The sequence below is a fragment of the Squalius cephalus genome (assembly GCF_949319135.1).
Source record: "Squalius cephalus genome assembly, chromosome: 13".
NCBI classification, from domain to species: domain Eukaryota; kingdom Metazoa; phylum Chordata; class Actinopteri; order Cypriniformes; family Leuciscidae; genus Squalius; species Squalius cephalus.
Window position 1 is genome coordinate 13015585 of NC_137134.1, and position 17187 is coordinate 13032771.

Consider the following 17187-nt stretch of genomic DNA (forward strand, 5'->3'; position numbering starts at 1 on the left):
TGAAGTGCCCTAAAGAGACACTCAACTACAGCCAGAAGCATGTAAAACAGCTACTCAATAATATGCTCAATAATTGCTGCTGATTTTCCTGTGACTAAAAGCTTTTACAGGCTCATATTGAATAAAAGTACATGCTACTCCACAACTTATGTTTTTTTTTTTTATGGGATATATAAAACTAATTTTAAATAATAATAAAAAATACAGTTTACAGGATATTTTAATAGTACATCAAATAATAATACATTAAATTAACAGTAATTTTTAGCTGATTTCATGATCATGTAAAGCCTGTTTATAACACTATATAGGTTACATTAGTACTTTCATTTGCTATAATATTAGTCAAATCACATTTTATACTAAAGGTTATTTCACAAATCACACGCCACAACTAATCCCAGTTTAAATAATTATCTGTGCTTTTTTATTTCAAGGTTTATATCACGTCAGTTAAGGGTTTCAAATCAGTGCCACAGCAGCAGGTTATAATTATAAAGTGAATTATTGCTTACTTTGGTCTCTGAACAACAGATCTGAAGGTCCAGTGTCAAGTATAAGCTATGACCACATCATGATAAGACAAACGCATTGTAAATACAAGTTATCAATAAACCAAACAATAACACAACAAGGCTAATGCAGGAGGTATTGAAGTTATTCTTGATACATATTTGTTGTTAGTAAACATAGAAATTATGATCAGAATATACTGATGCTTCACAGACTGAGATATTACCAGTTGCAGCTTTATAATGTTCAAGTATGTAATGCTACACATGACAGATTGCAAAAAAAGGCTTTTCCTTAAAAACTGCAAATGACAAGACAGAAAACACACAGAAACTATATGAAGATCATTTCCAAATAAATGCAAGGAAATGCAGTAGTTACAGTTTGAGCCTTCACTTTCGGTCACATCGCAAGTGCAAGAAATTAAAAAAGAAAAAAAACATTTGTTCAGTTTCACTATAAATGACATGATAAAAATGCACACAAAGGATGTATAGAATGATAAATAATAAGTAAAATCATAGCTTAAAAAGAAGCAACTACTCACTTCCTGTATAGGTCATTTTGATCAATGCAAATGTCACACGTAGATTTAGCATTCATAAAATATAATGCAATATAAAAATATCTCCATAGTTCAAATATTGGATTGAAGTGGTAACCTTCATGTATGTTGTTATATTAACCTTGGTCCAATTGGGTATTTACAACACATACAAAACATATGGGGAAAGTATGTTATAATTATATATTTTTATAAATATTCTTCCTTTAAGTTAATTGAACATGTCACTCATACACACGCACGCTACTGTAAACAGAATCCTTCTCTGTATAGGATGAATGAGTTGTGTGTGTGTGCTGCTGTCAGAGCTGCAGGAGCTGCTGGCAGAGGGTGCGTATGACATCTCTGTGCTCATACAGGTACATCTGAGTCTCCCACAGCATGTCAACCAGCACAGCGTCACTGACCTCGTCCAGCATCACCTCCTGAGACAGCTGAGGACTCAACCTGAGACACACACGAGGGGGAGGGAAGACGGAAGTCAGCCAATGAAAGATGGAAGAAGAAAGAGGACAAAATGATGACGCAAGAAATGAAGAGAAATTAAACGCATATATAGGACAGAAAGAACATACAGGAAGGAAGGAAGGAAGGAAGGAAGGAAGGAAGGAAGGAAGGAAGGAAGGAAAAGGTAGGGATAGGAGGGAACAAATGATAGGAAGCAAGAAATTAAGTGAAATGAAAAATGGGTAAATTAATAAAATAAAAGAAAGAAAGAAAGAAAAAAAATACAGAAAATACAATTAGAGAAAAGGGAAAAATGAAATGAAAAAAGGAAAGAAGGAACAATTAAATTATTTGAAGGGAAAAATAAAATGAAAGTAAGGAAATAAAATCATAGAGGGGAAAATTGAAGGAAGGAAGGAAGGAAGGAAGGAAGGAAGGAAGGAAGGAAGGAAGGAAGGAAGGAAGGAAAAATTAAAAAGATTTATAAGGAAATTTAGGTCAATTAAAGGAGGAAAGGAATTAAATTCAATGAAAATGAAGAAAGGAAGGAAAGAAGGAAGGAAATTTAATTATTAAAGAAGATAAATGAAAAGATTAAGATAAATTCAAGGAGGGAAGGATGGAAGGAAAAGGAAAGAAAATGAGGGAAAAGGAAAAAAGGAAATGCAAAAAGGAAAGAAAGAACAATTAAATGATTTGAAGGGAAAAAATGGAAGGAAGGAAGGAAGGAAGGAAGGAAGGAAGGAAGGAAGGAAGGAAGGAAGGATTAAAAAGTGATTAAGAAGGAAATTAAATGATAAAAGAAGGGGAAAATTTAGGTAAATTAAAGGTGGAAAGGAATTAAATTAAATGAGAAGGAAGGAATGGAGGACAGATGAATAGAAAGAAGGCAGACAGGGAGGGAGGAAGGAAATAAAAAGGTATTAGAAGGAAATTAAATGATAAATAAAGAGAAATTAAAGGAGGGAAGGAAGGTAGGAAAAATAAAGAAGGAAATAAAATTAGAGTAAATGAAATGAAAGAAAGGAAAGAAGGAACTTAAAAGTTAATACTTAAAGTATATTAATAATATATTAATACTTAAAAGTATTTAAGGGGGAAAATGGAAGGAAATGAAAGGAAGGAAATACAATTACGTAACAATGAAGGAAGGAAGGAAGGAAGGAAGGAAGGAAGGAAGGAAGGAAGATTTAGATATTGTAGGAGAAAAACGGAAGGAGGGAGGGTAGAACTTAAATGAAAGGTAGGAAGAAAGGAAGAAAGCAAGGAATTGAACGGAAGAAAAAGGAAGAACATTAATTACATGAAGGACTGAAGGAAATTAAAGAAAAAGGGAAGAAATTAAGTGAAATGAAGGTACGTAGGAAGAAAATAAAACAAGCATGTAAAAAACGGATGGAAGAAAGGAAACAAAACGACATTCAAGAAGTGGTGTGACAGTGGAGAAGAGTCACACAAAGAGAGAAATGATGGGACACAACAATGTAGAAAAGAAGAGAGTGAAAGCAGAGGCAGGAGGAAAAGGACATCACCGCGCAGAGACGAGTGTCAGTCGACTGACCTGTGATAGTTTATATCGGCCATCTCACACCACGCTCGAGCTCGGTCCACTGCACAACCATCTGAGTCTGTGCACTGACACAAACACACCACCGGTCATACACAAGAAGAGTCTACACTGAAGGTTCTGAGATTGATGTGCTTAAACTCACACAATCCACGAGCATCTTGCCCAGTTCTCTGACGCCAACGAAGGTCTTGGCCAGTTCCAGCGGGTTTGAAGGCCTGAACACGTCCACAGAGTTGACCGCCACCTGAGGAGGTTTACCCGTACCCAACGAGAGCACTACACCTAACCGGCTCACGTCTTCCTCACGGCCCTGACAGACACACAGACACACACTGTTTAATACTTTTACAACATTTCACCAATGTCCAATGGATCTTAGTCAGGAGGTACACTCTTTCTACCATAATGTGCACCCATTGTAGGAAATATTGTTGGTATTACAAAGAAATATATTGCAGTTGATTACATTTTTAGCTGAACAGGTAACTCTTAAAGGGTTGGTTCACACAAAAATGAAAATTATCCCATAATTTACTGACCCTCAAGCCATCCTAAGTGTATATAACTTTCTTTTTTCACCCCAACATAATCAGAATTATATTAAAAAATACCCTGTCTCTTCCAAGCTTTATAATGGCATTGAATAGCGGTTGAGTTTTTGAAGCTACAAAAAGTGCATCCATCCATCATAAAAGTAATCCATATGACTCCAGTGGGTTAATAAAGGCCTTCTGAAGCAAAGTGATGGGTTTTTGTAAAAAAAAAAAAAAAAAATTCATATTTAAACCTTTATAAACTATAATCACTGGCTTCCGGCAACGGCTGTAAAACTTCTCGTTTTAGACTTCTAATTCATGACCGGCGTTTTGTTTTGCTTTATCCTTTGCGTTTCCGCATTCGTCAGTTCTCACCTAAGCTTACGTTGCTCCTACATCCTACATCATGCGTCGGGTCAGAGGTCACTCTTCCGCCGGAACTAGACTCGCCAGTGATTATAGTTGATAAAGGTTTAAATATGGATATTTTTCTTACAAAAACCCATCGCTTCACTTCAGAAGGCCTTTAAAAACCCACTGGAGTCATATGTGTTACTTTTATGATGGATGGATGCACTTTTTTGGAGCTTCAAAAGCACTATTCAATGCCATTACAAAGCTGGAAAGAGTGAACTTTGATTGTGTTGGGGTGAAAAAAGAAAGTCATATAGACCTAGGATGGTTTGAGCGCGAGTAAATTATAGGATAATTTTCATTTTTGGATGAACTATTCCATTAAGTCTATATTTGTGTATCAGACCTGTGCCTTCAGGGCTTTGCTGTATTGGTGTATTTCTGTCATGGCATCTAGCGTTGGGTTGTTGGCCAGCAGCCCTCCATCCAGAAAACGCCCCATTGGTCGAAAATAAGTGGGAGCTGCTCCACTGGAGCGGGCGGCGCGCCAAACTAATTGCTCTGAGAGAAAGAGAACGTGAATGAGCGAGAGAGCGTAAAATAGAACCAAGCTGATTAGCCTCCCACAAACAAACTAATGACCGATTAGTTCCAACGTGAGGTACGATTGCGCAACAAACACCAAAAACCTTGCATACTGTGACCTTTCCATTCCACGTGCACTCTTTCTCACACACACCTTCATCCGTCACCTTCCTACGCTTTCTAGGAGGTCGAGAATATCCTACAACCAAAAGATCTTCGTCCTCCCACCCTGAAACAGCGACAGTGAAGCTTCACGCATCATTTGATATTGAAGATAACTGAGAAACCCAGAGCCCGTCAACATGCTCATAAAGAGCACGAGGGGAACATGAGTGTTTTCACCGGCACAAAGATAATTAGCGTAACGATATCCCGAAAATTAAAGTACACAAGAGATTCACCCTGTGGCACAGTGAGGGGTTGAAATGTGGCAGTAGATGTGTACGGTGGGTCTCTTTGAAGAACCGGTGGGTCGTAATTACGAAACAGATGCAGTTCTCCAGGGTGTCTGTCTGCAAGAACGCTAGTCACCATTACTCTGAGAGAAACAGACAGGAGATGGATTAAAAACAAGCATTTTCTGACAAATATGTGAGCTCATTTTGTGTTCAAGGGTGTTGCAAGGCGTTATTAGGCAGTTGGCAGGGTGTTCTGAGGTATCGCTAATGCATTGCTTAGGAGTTCTGGATGTTTGCCAGTGTATTAAAAATGCTACCACAGTTACCAGTTGCTGGGGTGTTCAGAGTCGTTGCAAAGGAATTGTGAAGAAGTTCTGGATGGTTGCTAGAGCATTACTTGGTTGTTGCTAGGGTGTTGCTAGGCAGTTGTTGGGATGTTCAGAGTCATCAGTAAGACATTTCTAAGTTGTGGGTGGTTGCTACAGTAGGGCATTGCCAGGGTGGCATTGCTCGGGTGTTGTGGTGGCTGATATGGCATAGCTTGGGTGTTTTGGTGGCTGATATGGCATAGCTTGGGTGTTCTGGTGGCTGATTGGCATTGCTTTGCTTGGGTGTTCTGGTGGCTGATTGGCATTGCTTTGCTTGGGTGTTGTGGTGGCTGATATGGCATAGCTTGGATGTTTTGGTGGCTGATATGGGATAGCTTTGATGTTTTGGTGGCTGATATGGCATTGCTTGGATGTTCTGGTGGATGATATGGCATTGTTCGGGTGTTGTGGTGGCTGATAAGGCATAGCTTGGGTGTTCTCGTGGCTGATATGGCATAGCTTGGGTGTTCTCGTGGCTGATAAGGCATAGCTTGGGTGTTCTCGTGGCTGATGGCTGATTGGCATGGCATTGCTTTGGTGTTCTGGTGGATGATATGGCATTGTTCGGGTGTTGTGGTGGCTGATATGGCATAGCTTGGGTGTTGTGGTGGCTGATATGGCATTGCTCGGGTGTTGTGGCTGATATGGCATTGCTCGGGTGTTGCGGTGGCTGATATGGCATTGCTCGGGTGTTGTGGTGGCTGATATGGCATTGCTCGGGTGTTGTGGCTGAAATGGCATTGCTTGGGTGTTCTGGTGGTGTATATGGCATTGCTTGGGTGTTGTGGTGGCTGATATGGCATTGCTCGGGTGTTCTGGTGGTGTATATGGCATTGCGTGGGTGTTCTGGTGGCGTATATGGCATAGCTTGTGTGTTCTGGTGGTGTATATGGCATAGCTTGTGTGTTCTGGTGGTGTATATGGCATTGCTTGGGTGTTGTGGTGGCTGATATGGCATTGCTTGGGTGTTCTGGTGGTGTATATGGCATTGCGTGGGTGTTCTGGTGGCGTATATGGCATAGCTTGTGTGGTCTGGTGGTGTATATGGCATTGCTTGGGTGTTCTGGTGGTGTATATTATGGCATTGCTTGGGTGTTCTGGTGGTGTATATGGCATTGCTTGGGTGTTGTGGTGGCTGATATGGCATTGCTTGGGTGTTCTGGTGGCTGAAATGGCATTGCTTGGGTGTTCTGGTGGCTGAAATGGCATTGCTTGGGTGTTCTGGTGGCTGAAATGGCATTGCTTGGGTGTTCTGGTGGCTGATATGGCATTGCTCGGGTGTTGTGGCTAAAATGGCATTGCTTGGGTGTTCTGGTGGCTGATATGGCATTGCTCGGGTGTTCTGGTGGCTGATGTGGCATTGCTTGGGTGTTCTGGTGGCTGATATGGCATTGCTCGGGTGTTCTGGTGGCTGATATGGCATTGCTCGGGTGTTGTGGCTGAAATGGCATTGCTCGGGTGTTCGGGTGGTTGATAGGGCATTGCTAGGAAGTAGGTAGGATGTTCTGGGTCTTTGCTAGACAATAACTTACAATTTCTGAATAGTTGCTACGGTGTTCTGGTGGGGAAGTTGTTGTTTGGTTTAATTAAAATCCCAAACCTTAAGTATAAGTACCTGGGGTGTGTGACATCTGTCATTTTGGTATTTTCTCCAAACTCATTCTTCAGAAATTCCTCCAGAGGGCCAGACTCATACGGTCGAGAACCTTTAAACACCTGTTCCTTCATCCTGAAGTACAGACAGCGCAGATACTCCATTGATTTACCTGCTCAAGTACACAATAAACATAATTATGCCAATGCGTGTACACGCTTAAAGTAGCCAAGAACATATTTTTACAATTATAAAATGGATTATTCTGTTCCTAGATGCTTATAGGTCAATACAGTTTTATAAATCTACTTAAATACTATATACTAAATCAAATACCGTGTACAATAGCTAGAGCCAGTATGCCACCGGTGCTAGTCCCAGACACCCAGTCAAAGAGTTCCCTGATGGGACGTCCTGCCTCTTTCTCCAGAGAGATTAACATCTGGATCAGAACCAGGCCTTTAATTCCTCCACCATCAAGACACAACAATCTGTCCATTCTTGAGAAAAATAAAAGCAAATGAGTGATTAACTCTTTGTAGGCTTGTTTTTTTAATCAATGTTAATTTAACGTAACATACTTCTTGCTTCCTGTTTTGAGCCCATCAACCTCTACAAATCCACGAGTCATGGCCGTGACAGCAGTCGCCACATACATGATGTCATCAAACCCTGTGGACCAATTATGAGCAAGATGTGAGAGCAGTGAACCAAATTATAGGCAGGTTGACGCTATCATAGATATGCAATACCTAAATGCCGCTGTTAATAAGTGTGATATGCAAGCATGTCCGTCACTTTGGAAAGGTCAAGTTCTACCAGATGATGCAACAAGATCATGCTTCGCCAGCATTCTCAACCGTAAAAGACTGGCCTCTTTTGTCTCACAGATTTGTACAGTAGGCTGCACAATGTTGTGGCATTTATGTTGGTGTAATTATATTCGGTTGTTAAGTGATTGCTTGAGTTCAATCCAAAATGTTGACCTTTCCAAGATGACGGCTGCTGCAGACAAATCCGGTTTAATCAAAGGGTGCGTTTAGATATTCTAGTTTATATGACATAAGAAAGCTTCAAATAAAAGTATTAGGTTTAGAAATACAGAAGTGAACAATAAATAAGAGGACATTAAGCAAAAATGTTAATTAATATTTAAATATTTTAATTTGAATATTTCCAAAGAGTATGCAGCATATTTATTCTACCTTATAATATACCTTGCTCCTTTGTGGAAAAATTCCCTCCCACAAAGCTCTGCAAAGAGCTCAGCAAAAATATGCATCCAAGATGGTGGATGAAATCAAGAGAAATGTCGATTTACTTTAAAATGTACGATTTACTGATTATTTTACAGAACATTAGTGTGTCAATTTTATGCTTATTAGACTATCACGTTTTTAGCTTAGCAACATGCTATGGCCAAACTCTATTGAAATCAATTGTAAGTCGAGTCTTCACTGCTCTTTATATGAGGAACACAGTTATACAAGTAGCCTTCCTACCTATGTTCAAAATCGGCCACTCATCAGGTTCCATTTCAGTAAAAACATAAAAACTACAGAAGAAGACTGAGGGACAGAGGTGAAAGATTGCAAGGATATCTGAAGTTTGGAGGCGGGGCTTTACCTATGCCAGGAGGTGGAGCTTTGTTGATGCTGGGGATAGGGCTGTCGAGGGATGGGGGGTGACACCGTTCGGCGCCTACACTACACAGCATGTTCAAGAGCACCTTACGGTTGGGCCCTTCAGTACAAGCGCAGGATTAGACACATGCACGCGGCCACACCCACACCATGCACACGAAAGAAAGAAAGAGTACATGTTGACTGAATGCATGAATGAGAAAACAAGAGCATGAGTCATTCCTATAGTTAAACACACAGATATGCAAAAACCACCATGACACGCAAGCGTCACATGGTTTGTGGCGATAATCTCACAAGAATTACAATAGCCAATCAAAACATCAGGACCCATCAAGACAGCTTCTGCCGGTTTTTCCAGAGAATAGCTACTGTAGACTTATGGTGATGAACACATTTAAACAAAAGATTAATAAAGATGAAAAAAATATATATTTTAATTAAATCCATAAATTAACTTTTGTTTAGGGGGCTTTTTACTGGTGACACTTGGCATTATCAGGACTCACAAATATTCCCCCATTGCATTATTATAAATTATATATGGTAGTTTAATGTAGTACTGACACTAAAACTCTGAAAACTTACATTTTTTTCACATTTTGGGTGAACTACACACAACATATATTGTCACTATCCACGATACATATTGTTGCATTTTTGTATTGCAATATATTGTGACACGATATATTGTTACACCCCTACTTTTTTATATTTTAAATAAATAAATAAATGAATACTCAAAAAAATATAGTCCACCATAAAATGTGGAACGATTGGCTTAGAAAATAAAACACTTCACCTTTAAGGCAAAAACAAAAGCAAATCATTAGTGCGTCAAACAAATGAACTTTACATAAACTTGCATTGTGACATGTTGCACGGTTGAATATATATATATATATGCATATCAACAAAATGTATGGTAGTTTACAGTTAGATAATATTATGTTTGCATGCAAACACCCCAAATGTCATGCAAAAGGCTCTAGAAAACTGTGCAATTAGAAATTGAAAGAGCTTGAACACATAGGAGACACATTCTTCTAGCCTTCATACATGATCTCAGATAGCATCTCTCTCTCTCTCTCTCTCTCTCTCTCACCCTTGCTGGTACGGGCGGCGATGAGTCCTGGTGTCTCTCCCACGTCATTGTGAACCTCCACATCTGCTCCAAACACCATGAGAGCTTTGATCAAGTCCATGTGGTCCAACTGTGGGCCCAGAGGATACAGCATTAAGAAAGACAAAAATAAATACAGAAAAAGTGTCCACTTTATCAACAGAGTTCCTAAACATTTTCCATTTCAAAATTCCATACTTTTCCAGACTCAAATATCTAGACCTCCTAATTTTTCAGACCATATTTAACATAAATAGCTCATACAGCATTATATTTGGTATATAGTAGTCATCTGTAATGATCTGTAAATAAATGACCCACTTTATTCTTGTACACAGTGTTGATTTTGTTAACTAAAACTATAAATCATTTTCGTTAATTGAAAAAGCTAAAATAAAATACAAATTTTAGACAAATGTAAACTTTTTTTTTTTTTTTTTACAGGAGTTAAAACTAAAATGAAAGCTAAAAAGCAAAGACTAATTCAAAAAAAGAGCATAACAAAGACTGAAAATATAAAAAATACCATAATAGTAATACTAAAATAACACTGTTTGTACTATTTGTATAATTTTACAACATTATTATGACAAACTCATTTGATTTTTTTTCTATTTAAAAAAAAAGTATAGCATTTTTAATTGTTATAATTTAATAAAAAATATTAATAAATAAATGATTTATTATTATTATTATTAATAAGAAATATTTTGTATTAGTTATCAATACTGTAATAATTTTATATTGCAAATTTCATTATGCAATAAAAACTGCATAAAATAAAGGCAGTACAACAAGTACTATTATAATGCATAAATATTTTAAGTAAAAAAAAAAAAAAAAAAAATCATTTATTACACATATTGGGGTGACATATGAGCCAGACATGTTGTTGGCAGGCCTAATGAATTCTCTCTCATACCTTCATGGCGAGGTGCAGTGCTGTGTTTCCGTCCTGGCCCTTAATGTTGGGGTCGGCTCCATGTGTCAGCAGTGTCATTGCGGCCTCAAAGCGCCCCCTCTTGGTCAGGATGTGTAACGGACTCTCTCCGGTCTTACTCAGGTAGTTGACGTTACATCCTCGGTCCAGCAGTACGCGGCTCATCTAGAGAGAGAGAAAACGCAGGATGGTCAAAAGAACACAGATAGTGTCGGCCTCAGACGTCACGCCCACAGACCGTCGGCTGAACGTCTGATGCATAAGGCACACATAACGGGAAACACTTCGGGAGTTTCGAAGGCGTCATCTGATTGGTTGAAATTTACAGGATTTCCGGGAGACGTGAGTGTCGTGCTCTTTAACGGCCCACCCAGAAAACAAAATCGTTGCGATGCCAAACCCCTCATGGAAGAAGAATCATGTTTCCAACTGTGACAATGAGCGCTTATCAGGATCAACTTAACGCTGGATTTTCAAAAGTATGTGAAGGTCGCGGCACCATTGTTGCAGTAAGCTTGTCTGTTATTGTAGGGACATCGGTTTTACATTTTCACGCCCTTAAACACGACACGGGATAAAACAAACTGCAATTAGTTGCTTTACATGTCGGTCAGACCAAAGACGGTCCTCTCGGACGGAATTCAGATAATTCCTCAAGTAAGGGTGTTTTCACACTTGTAGTTCGGTTCTCTTGGTTCTTTTGGTCCGGACCAAAAAAGAAAATGATACATTTGGTCCTGGTTCGCTTGGTTTCGTCATTTTAAACACCGAACCTAAAGATACAAAATAACAAAAAAATGGTTCACAGTTCACACTTATTCAAATGAACCGCACTAACAGAGCAATCGCACCAGGGTTCGTTTTAATCCAACCAAACATGCCAAGTGCGAACACACCCTAAAAAAGCAAAGTAAGCATGCCTGACCTCGGGAGTCTTAACCCAGTGGAGCGGCGTTCCTCCATAAATCGGATCCTCCGCTAGAAGTTGATTGGGGTTAGATGATAAAATTGCTTCAGCACAACTAAAGAAGAGGAAACGAGAAGAATAAGATCGATTAATTGAAACTCTCAGGTGAATTATACACGAAACAATAAAGATTCCTGGTCCGCACCTCTTCTCATTAAACTTCATGGCAGCGTGGATTGGATAGCCATTACTTCCCATGATGTCACAGCGGGCTCCGCCCCCAAGCAGACCCTTGACCACCTCCACCCTCCCGAGACGGCACGCGATGTGCATCGGCGTTTCCCCGGAGGAGTTCAGCTCGTTCACACCCGCACACAGCTGTGCACACAACACCTAGCGGACACGGAAATTACAATCATAGAGATCTGAATATCAGTCAGTCATTCAGCAAGTGAGCCCTGAGTTGACCTCTCACCTCTATAATAAGGGCGGAGTCTTGTTTAGCGGCGCAGTGCATGGGCGTCTCCCCGTTCTTGTCCTTGATGTCCGTGCGAGCCTGACACTCCTCCAGGAGCTCGCGCACGCAGCCCACGTCTCCTCTCTCGCAGGCCAGGTGCAGCGGCGTCTGGCCCTGAGCGTCACGGGCGTTCATCTGGCTGTGAGGGACCACAACAATATACATTTCGTAACTTCTTGATTTAATGTTTATTATCGGACTAAAAAAAGTGATGAGATTTTTTAACATGAGGTTGGTTTAAGGTTTTTATCATATAGTGATAACGCTGCATATTGCGCAGCTTCTCACGTGACATTTTAGAAAACTGTACAAAATAGGAAAGGGAAGTTGGAATGTCCTGTGGCGAGACATGCTAAACATTGTAGGAAACCTTAAATTATTTCTATATCACTAATTTAGCTTGGTGACCTCTATTAACTGAGAGACATTTCTGCTTTTAAAAATGCCTAAAGCACAGGACTATTTAAAATGAACTAATAAAGGCAAAATTTATAGATTAGATTTTTCACTTAAAGTCTTGATAATTAAGATATATATAAAATGGATATTATACATATTTAGATATATTTACATTTCCTTTTTTTAAATACATTTTTAATTAAAAAAAAATAAAAAAGGATGTCAACTTCTCAGATACAGTGCATGTGACTTTTGTAGGTTTCCCATTTTCAGTTGAAAAAAGCATTATTAAGGATTCATGCATATTAAATGATTAATAAGGGCTATATGACAGTAGTTTTAGTTTTAAATACGCAATCAGACTGCTCATTATTTAAAGGTGCTGTAAGCTGGTTTTGAAATTGCACACATACAATTTCACTACTACCTACAGTATCAGATGACATTTATATTCGTGATTTGGTGAATATAAATATGCTAAACATAAATAATATTAACATATTAAATATAAATGTATATTTTAATTATATGCATTTTATTAATAAAAAAAAACCTGTGACCTGTGTACATATCTCATTTTCTTCATCGAGAAAAAAAACACTATTTATAATTCATGCATACTACTTTTAAAATAAATATAGCCTATATTCTTATCTATATATTTCCATTTAAATTATATTATTTAGATTTAAATACATTTAGATATTAAATTAAAAAAAAATCTTCTTTTTTATTTAATTTAAAATTGGCAAATTGGTCGCTTCACTGTCATTCATAAATCCTCTCCCGTGGCCTCATGGGATAGTAAAGTGTCCATCGTATGTATCACACTTCAGTATCTCGCCGGAAGTAGTAGGTCCTTTCACCTGCTGTTTTATGAGTACTATGAGTTCGGAAATACTTCTTTTTGTCACATACTGTTTTTCGCCTACTATATAGTACTAGTACTATGTACTACTACTATGTAGTCTTTCTCTTGATATCTCACCTCAAAATGTAATTGTGCTTGAGACAGTCTCTCAGTCCGATATCCACAGCCACGTGAGCCGAGCTATAGTCGGGGTGATTCCGCACACAGTCCACGATTGGCTGGAGCATCTCGGGTTTCAAAGGTGGGCGGAGCATCTCATAAAACGGGCGGAGTTTGAGGGAGTACTGAGGAAACCAGTTCATGGCATCTGCCTCTGAAGATACCTGGAACAACCTGAGCACAAAGACAACAAAATCCCAATTCCTTTTGTTCTTTAAACCCACATATGACAGGCTAATGAAATTGTGGTTGATGACAATGAAACGCTATATTCAGGGGGGTGGCGTTATTTAAAGGGGTAGTGGCGTTATTTAAAGGGGTGGTATAATACCCTTTTCACAAGATGTAAAATAAGTCTTTGATGTTCCCAGAGTGTGTATGTGAAGTTTTAGCTCAAAATACCCCTCAGATATTTGTATATAGCATGTTAAAATTGTCCATTTTTGAGGGTGAGCAAAAAGGCACCGTTTTGTCTGTTCCTTTAAATGCAAATGAGCTGCTGCTCCCGGCACAGGGGGCGGAGCTTCAACAGCTTGCACTCACACAGACATGCACTGAACATTTCAACAACTTTTAGCCTTTTATGTTTAAACCGGAGTCAGACAATGATGGAGACGAGACTCAAGAAGAAGTGACAACATGTAGAAAGCAACAGGACGTTTCTGAATGGTTAGTTGATTAATTTAAGTAGCTTATGTGTAGCCATTGATTAGCATATTTTGTCTTGATATTTTTGTAATATCAATATTTTTGGGGTTTATGTAAATTCTAGGGTTGGTGATGTCCCTAACCCTGGAGGAATGTCATGTAGTCCCTACCAGCCGTTTGTTGCAGTCCTTAAAAAGCAATTTCTTTAAAAGCAAATATCTCCCTTTGCTTTGAACTTTGAGCGTCGTAACTTTGCAGATGTTGTTTATGCTCAAACAGCAACATTACACACTAACTAAAGTCAGAAAAGTGAAATCATAATCAACCACCCCTTTAACAAGAGCCTGGATCCACAATGGTTCTTTGTGGCCAAGGCTTCCCACTGCTGGTTACAGTCATGCGCTGATGGGAAAGCAAATCAATTCGACAGACTGGGAGTCTGAAGCAATACGGGAGTTTTTGCAAGACCACTATGAAACCACAAGACTTTTATAGGAAATCAATTTATTGAGTGTATATTGTGAATATCTTGACTAAAGGGTCTCACCTGAGGGCCACAGAGGAAGACTCAGGGCAGAGAAGCAGGCAGTCCCACGACTGGCTCTGTTGGTTCCTGTACAGGACCAGCCGCCCCTCCTGTCTCGATAGCACTTTCCCATTATATTCCGACAGCTGCACATCCCTCACACGGTACGGGTTGGAGAACAGGTTTGACACGGAGCTCACCGTGTCAAATATACGGCCCAGGAACTGCATGGTGAGCTGAGGGAAGAGAGGTGATGATGCTCTGATAAGGGTTCTCAGTTTATCTGACCAACGAATTCTCACGGGTTGATTTAATGTTTATTATCAGACTTTTTACAGGAGGTTGGTTTAAAAATGCTCAGGTTAATATATATATGTGTGTGTGTGTGTGTGTGTGTGTAATAAAGGAAGAAAATAAATATATATATTTAATCCTATATATACACACACATATATACATACATTATATATATATATATATATATATATATATATATATATATATATATATATGTATGTGTGTGTGTGTGTGTGTGTGTGTCGTGGCTAAAGCAAGATGAAACCAGATTAGTTATGAGCAAAACTGCAAAAACAGTCATCCGCAGGAAAATCTGCATTGACTGGTTTGATAAAACTAACGTTAATAGTTTATTCGCGTGCAGTCAATTCAGTCATCTCGCAACCGAAACTGTTAGCATTTGACAGCCCGCATTTTAATCGTTGGCTTTTCACAATCACTAGCAAGTAGCAACAAAAAAAAAAAAAAACCACAACACTTGCTAGTCAAAACTACATGCCACAAATCAGTTTAACAGTCAAAAAGTAACAATGTCGATGACTGTCATCCGTGCACGAGACTTTGCTCAGAGCCACACCAACAGTCAGCACTCGTTTTAAAATAAACGTCACAAGTTTGCATTAATCCTCACTAAAATATAAAACCTTTTAGTCATTTTTTAAATCGTAGCCCACGCTTAACGCCTTACCTTTGCGCTATTTCATTATCCCGAACGGTTATTGATGTACTGAGAAGCCGCAGATCGTTGACTTTTGATAGGACATCAACAATCGCTGCATGACAACCAACCTTGAGTAAGATTGTGTGACAGATGCAAGAGCCAATAAGCTTCCGAGTTTACAGCGCGCAGAAGCGATTCCAGCCAATAAGGGCGAGGGGGCGTTTCTCTTCGACAAAATGCACTCCATTCAGGATTCACGCACATTAAATATTTAATAAGGGATATACGAGCAAGACTTTTAAAATAATAAAACAGTCCTTTATTTAATTGCCCTGTATGCTCTATTTGGAGTAACACATATCATTGTTGGAAAAATAAGACCTAAAAATAACCTGTAGGGACCGTTCTGGAGAGGTTCCCTTTAAAGTTGTCACAAAAAAACTCCCTGCAACAAACGTTCTGGAGAGGTTAGTTTTTTGTCTGCTCAAACCAAAGTAGCAAAATTATTAAATTCAATTCACATTTACTTAGCTCTTTTCACAATACATATAGTTTCAAAGCAGCTTTACAGAAAATGCACGTCTGTGTCCAAGTATACTAATGTCCATTTAGCAGAAATGTACAGTTTTAAGATAATAATGCAGTTCACTAACATGTATTAATTTAAGTAGAAACATTCATTAAAGCAGTTAGTTGTGACAATAATGATGATAATATATTGAACATTTGGCAGTTTTGTATGTTGATCTAGAGTTGGTGTCACCTCAAGTCTTTGCAGGAGTTGGCACCATCTCTTAATCTAGAAGTCTTCATAAGAGGCTGGATCCAAACTGGAGCTGACATACTCAGTTACCTCAGGATGGGCATCCCAAAAATAAAACAGAAAAGCAAATGGAAAATGACATTTCATAACATTTCCAGCAAAAGATAATCCTGTGCATTTGATCTGATATAACTGTATAAGGTTAGGAGATGCTGTATATGAATCCTTGGCTAAAGAGATGTGTCTTTAATCTAGATTTAAACTGGGAAAGTGAGTCTGAACCCCGAACATTATCAGGAAGGCTATTCCAGAGTTTAGGAGCCAAATGCAAAAACGTTCTCCCTCCTTTAGTGGACTTAGATACCCTACGAGAGTTTTGTGACCTTAAAGAACATGATGGATTGTAAGGCGATAGAAGATCAGTAAAATACACAGGAGCTAAATCATTTAGGGCCTAATAGGTCAGTAGCAATACTATATAATTGATTCAGAACTTGTAGCCAGTGTAGAGATGATAAAATTGGTGTTATATGATCATATTTTCTTGATCTAGTAAGAACTCTAGCAGCTGCATTTTGGACTAACTGTAGCTTGTTTATTGAGGATGCAGGACAACCAGCGCAATAAAGCATTACAGTAATCTAGCATCAGAAACTGATAGCATATTCCAGAGCTTAGCAATGTTTCTGAGGTGGAAGAAGGCTGTTTTTGTAACATATGAAATATGATTTTCGAAAGACAAGTTGTTGTCTAATATAACTCCCAGGTCTTTAACTGAAAAGGATGAAGTAACAGTACATCCT

The 17187-nt window shown here is 38.8% G+C and overlaps 1 protein-coding gene across 4 annotated transcripts; it reads right to left on the reverse strand.

Annotated features, from left to right (window-relative positions):
- Positions 1-204: 204 nt before the first annotated feature.
- Positions 205-15756, reverse strand: pla2g6 (phospholipase A2, group VI (cytosolic, calcium-independent)). 4 transcript variants are annotated; one of them, XM_079889517.1, is made up of 18 exons: positions 15649-15755; positions 14685-14899; positions 13448-13663; positions 12019-12199; positions 11749-11936; positions 11562-11658; positions 10619-10801; positions 9679-9787; positions 8557-8673; positions 7512-7602; positions 7267-7430; positions 6952-7102; positions 4972-5108; positions 4725-4799; positions 4392-4546; positions 3238-3405; positions 3087-3160; positions 205-1525 (listed from the first exon to the last, which is right to left on the reverse strand). In XM_079889517.1, the coding sequence occupies exons 2-18, from the start codon at positions 14891-14893 to the stop codon at positions 1381-1383; spliced, it is 2460 nt and encodes an 819-aa protein (XP_079745643.1). In that variant the 5' UTR covers positions 14894-14899; positions 15649-15755; the 3' UTR covers positions 205-1380. The 4 variants fall into 4 exon arrangements, with proteins under 4 accessions (XP_079745643.1, XP_079745645.1, XP_079745644.1 ...); XM_079889519.1 differs by lacking the exon at positions 8557-8673; XM_079889518.1 differs by lacking the exon at positions 4725-4799.
- Between the last annotated feature and the right edge of the window lie 1431 nt (positions 15757-17187).

Coding starts and splice junctions, on each gene's coding strand:
- pla2g6 (XM_079889517.1), bottom strand. CDS start 14,893: ATGCAGTTCCTGGGCCGTATATTTGACACGGTGAGCTCCGTGTCAAAC. Junction 5,109..6,951: donor ACAGATGTCACACACCCCAG/GTACTTATACTT, acceptor TGTTTCTCTCAG/AGTAATGGTGACTAGCGTTC. Junction 3,406..4,391: donor GCAAAGCCCTGAAGGCACAG/GTCTGATACACA, acceptor TGTGTCTGTCAG/GGCCGTGAGGAAGACGTGAG.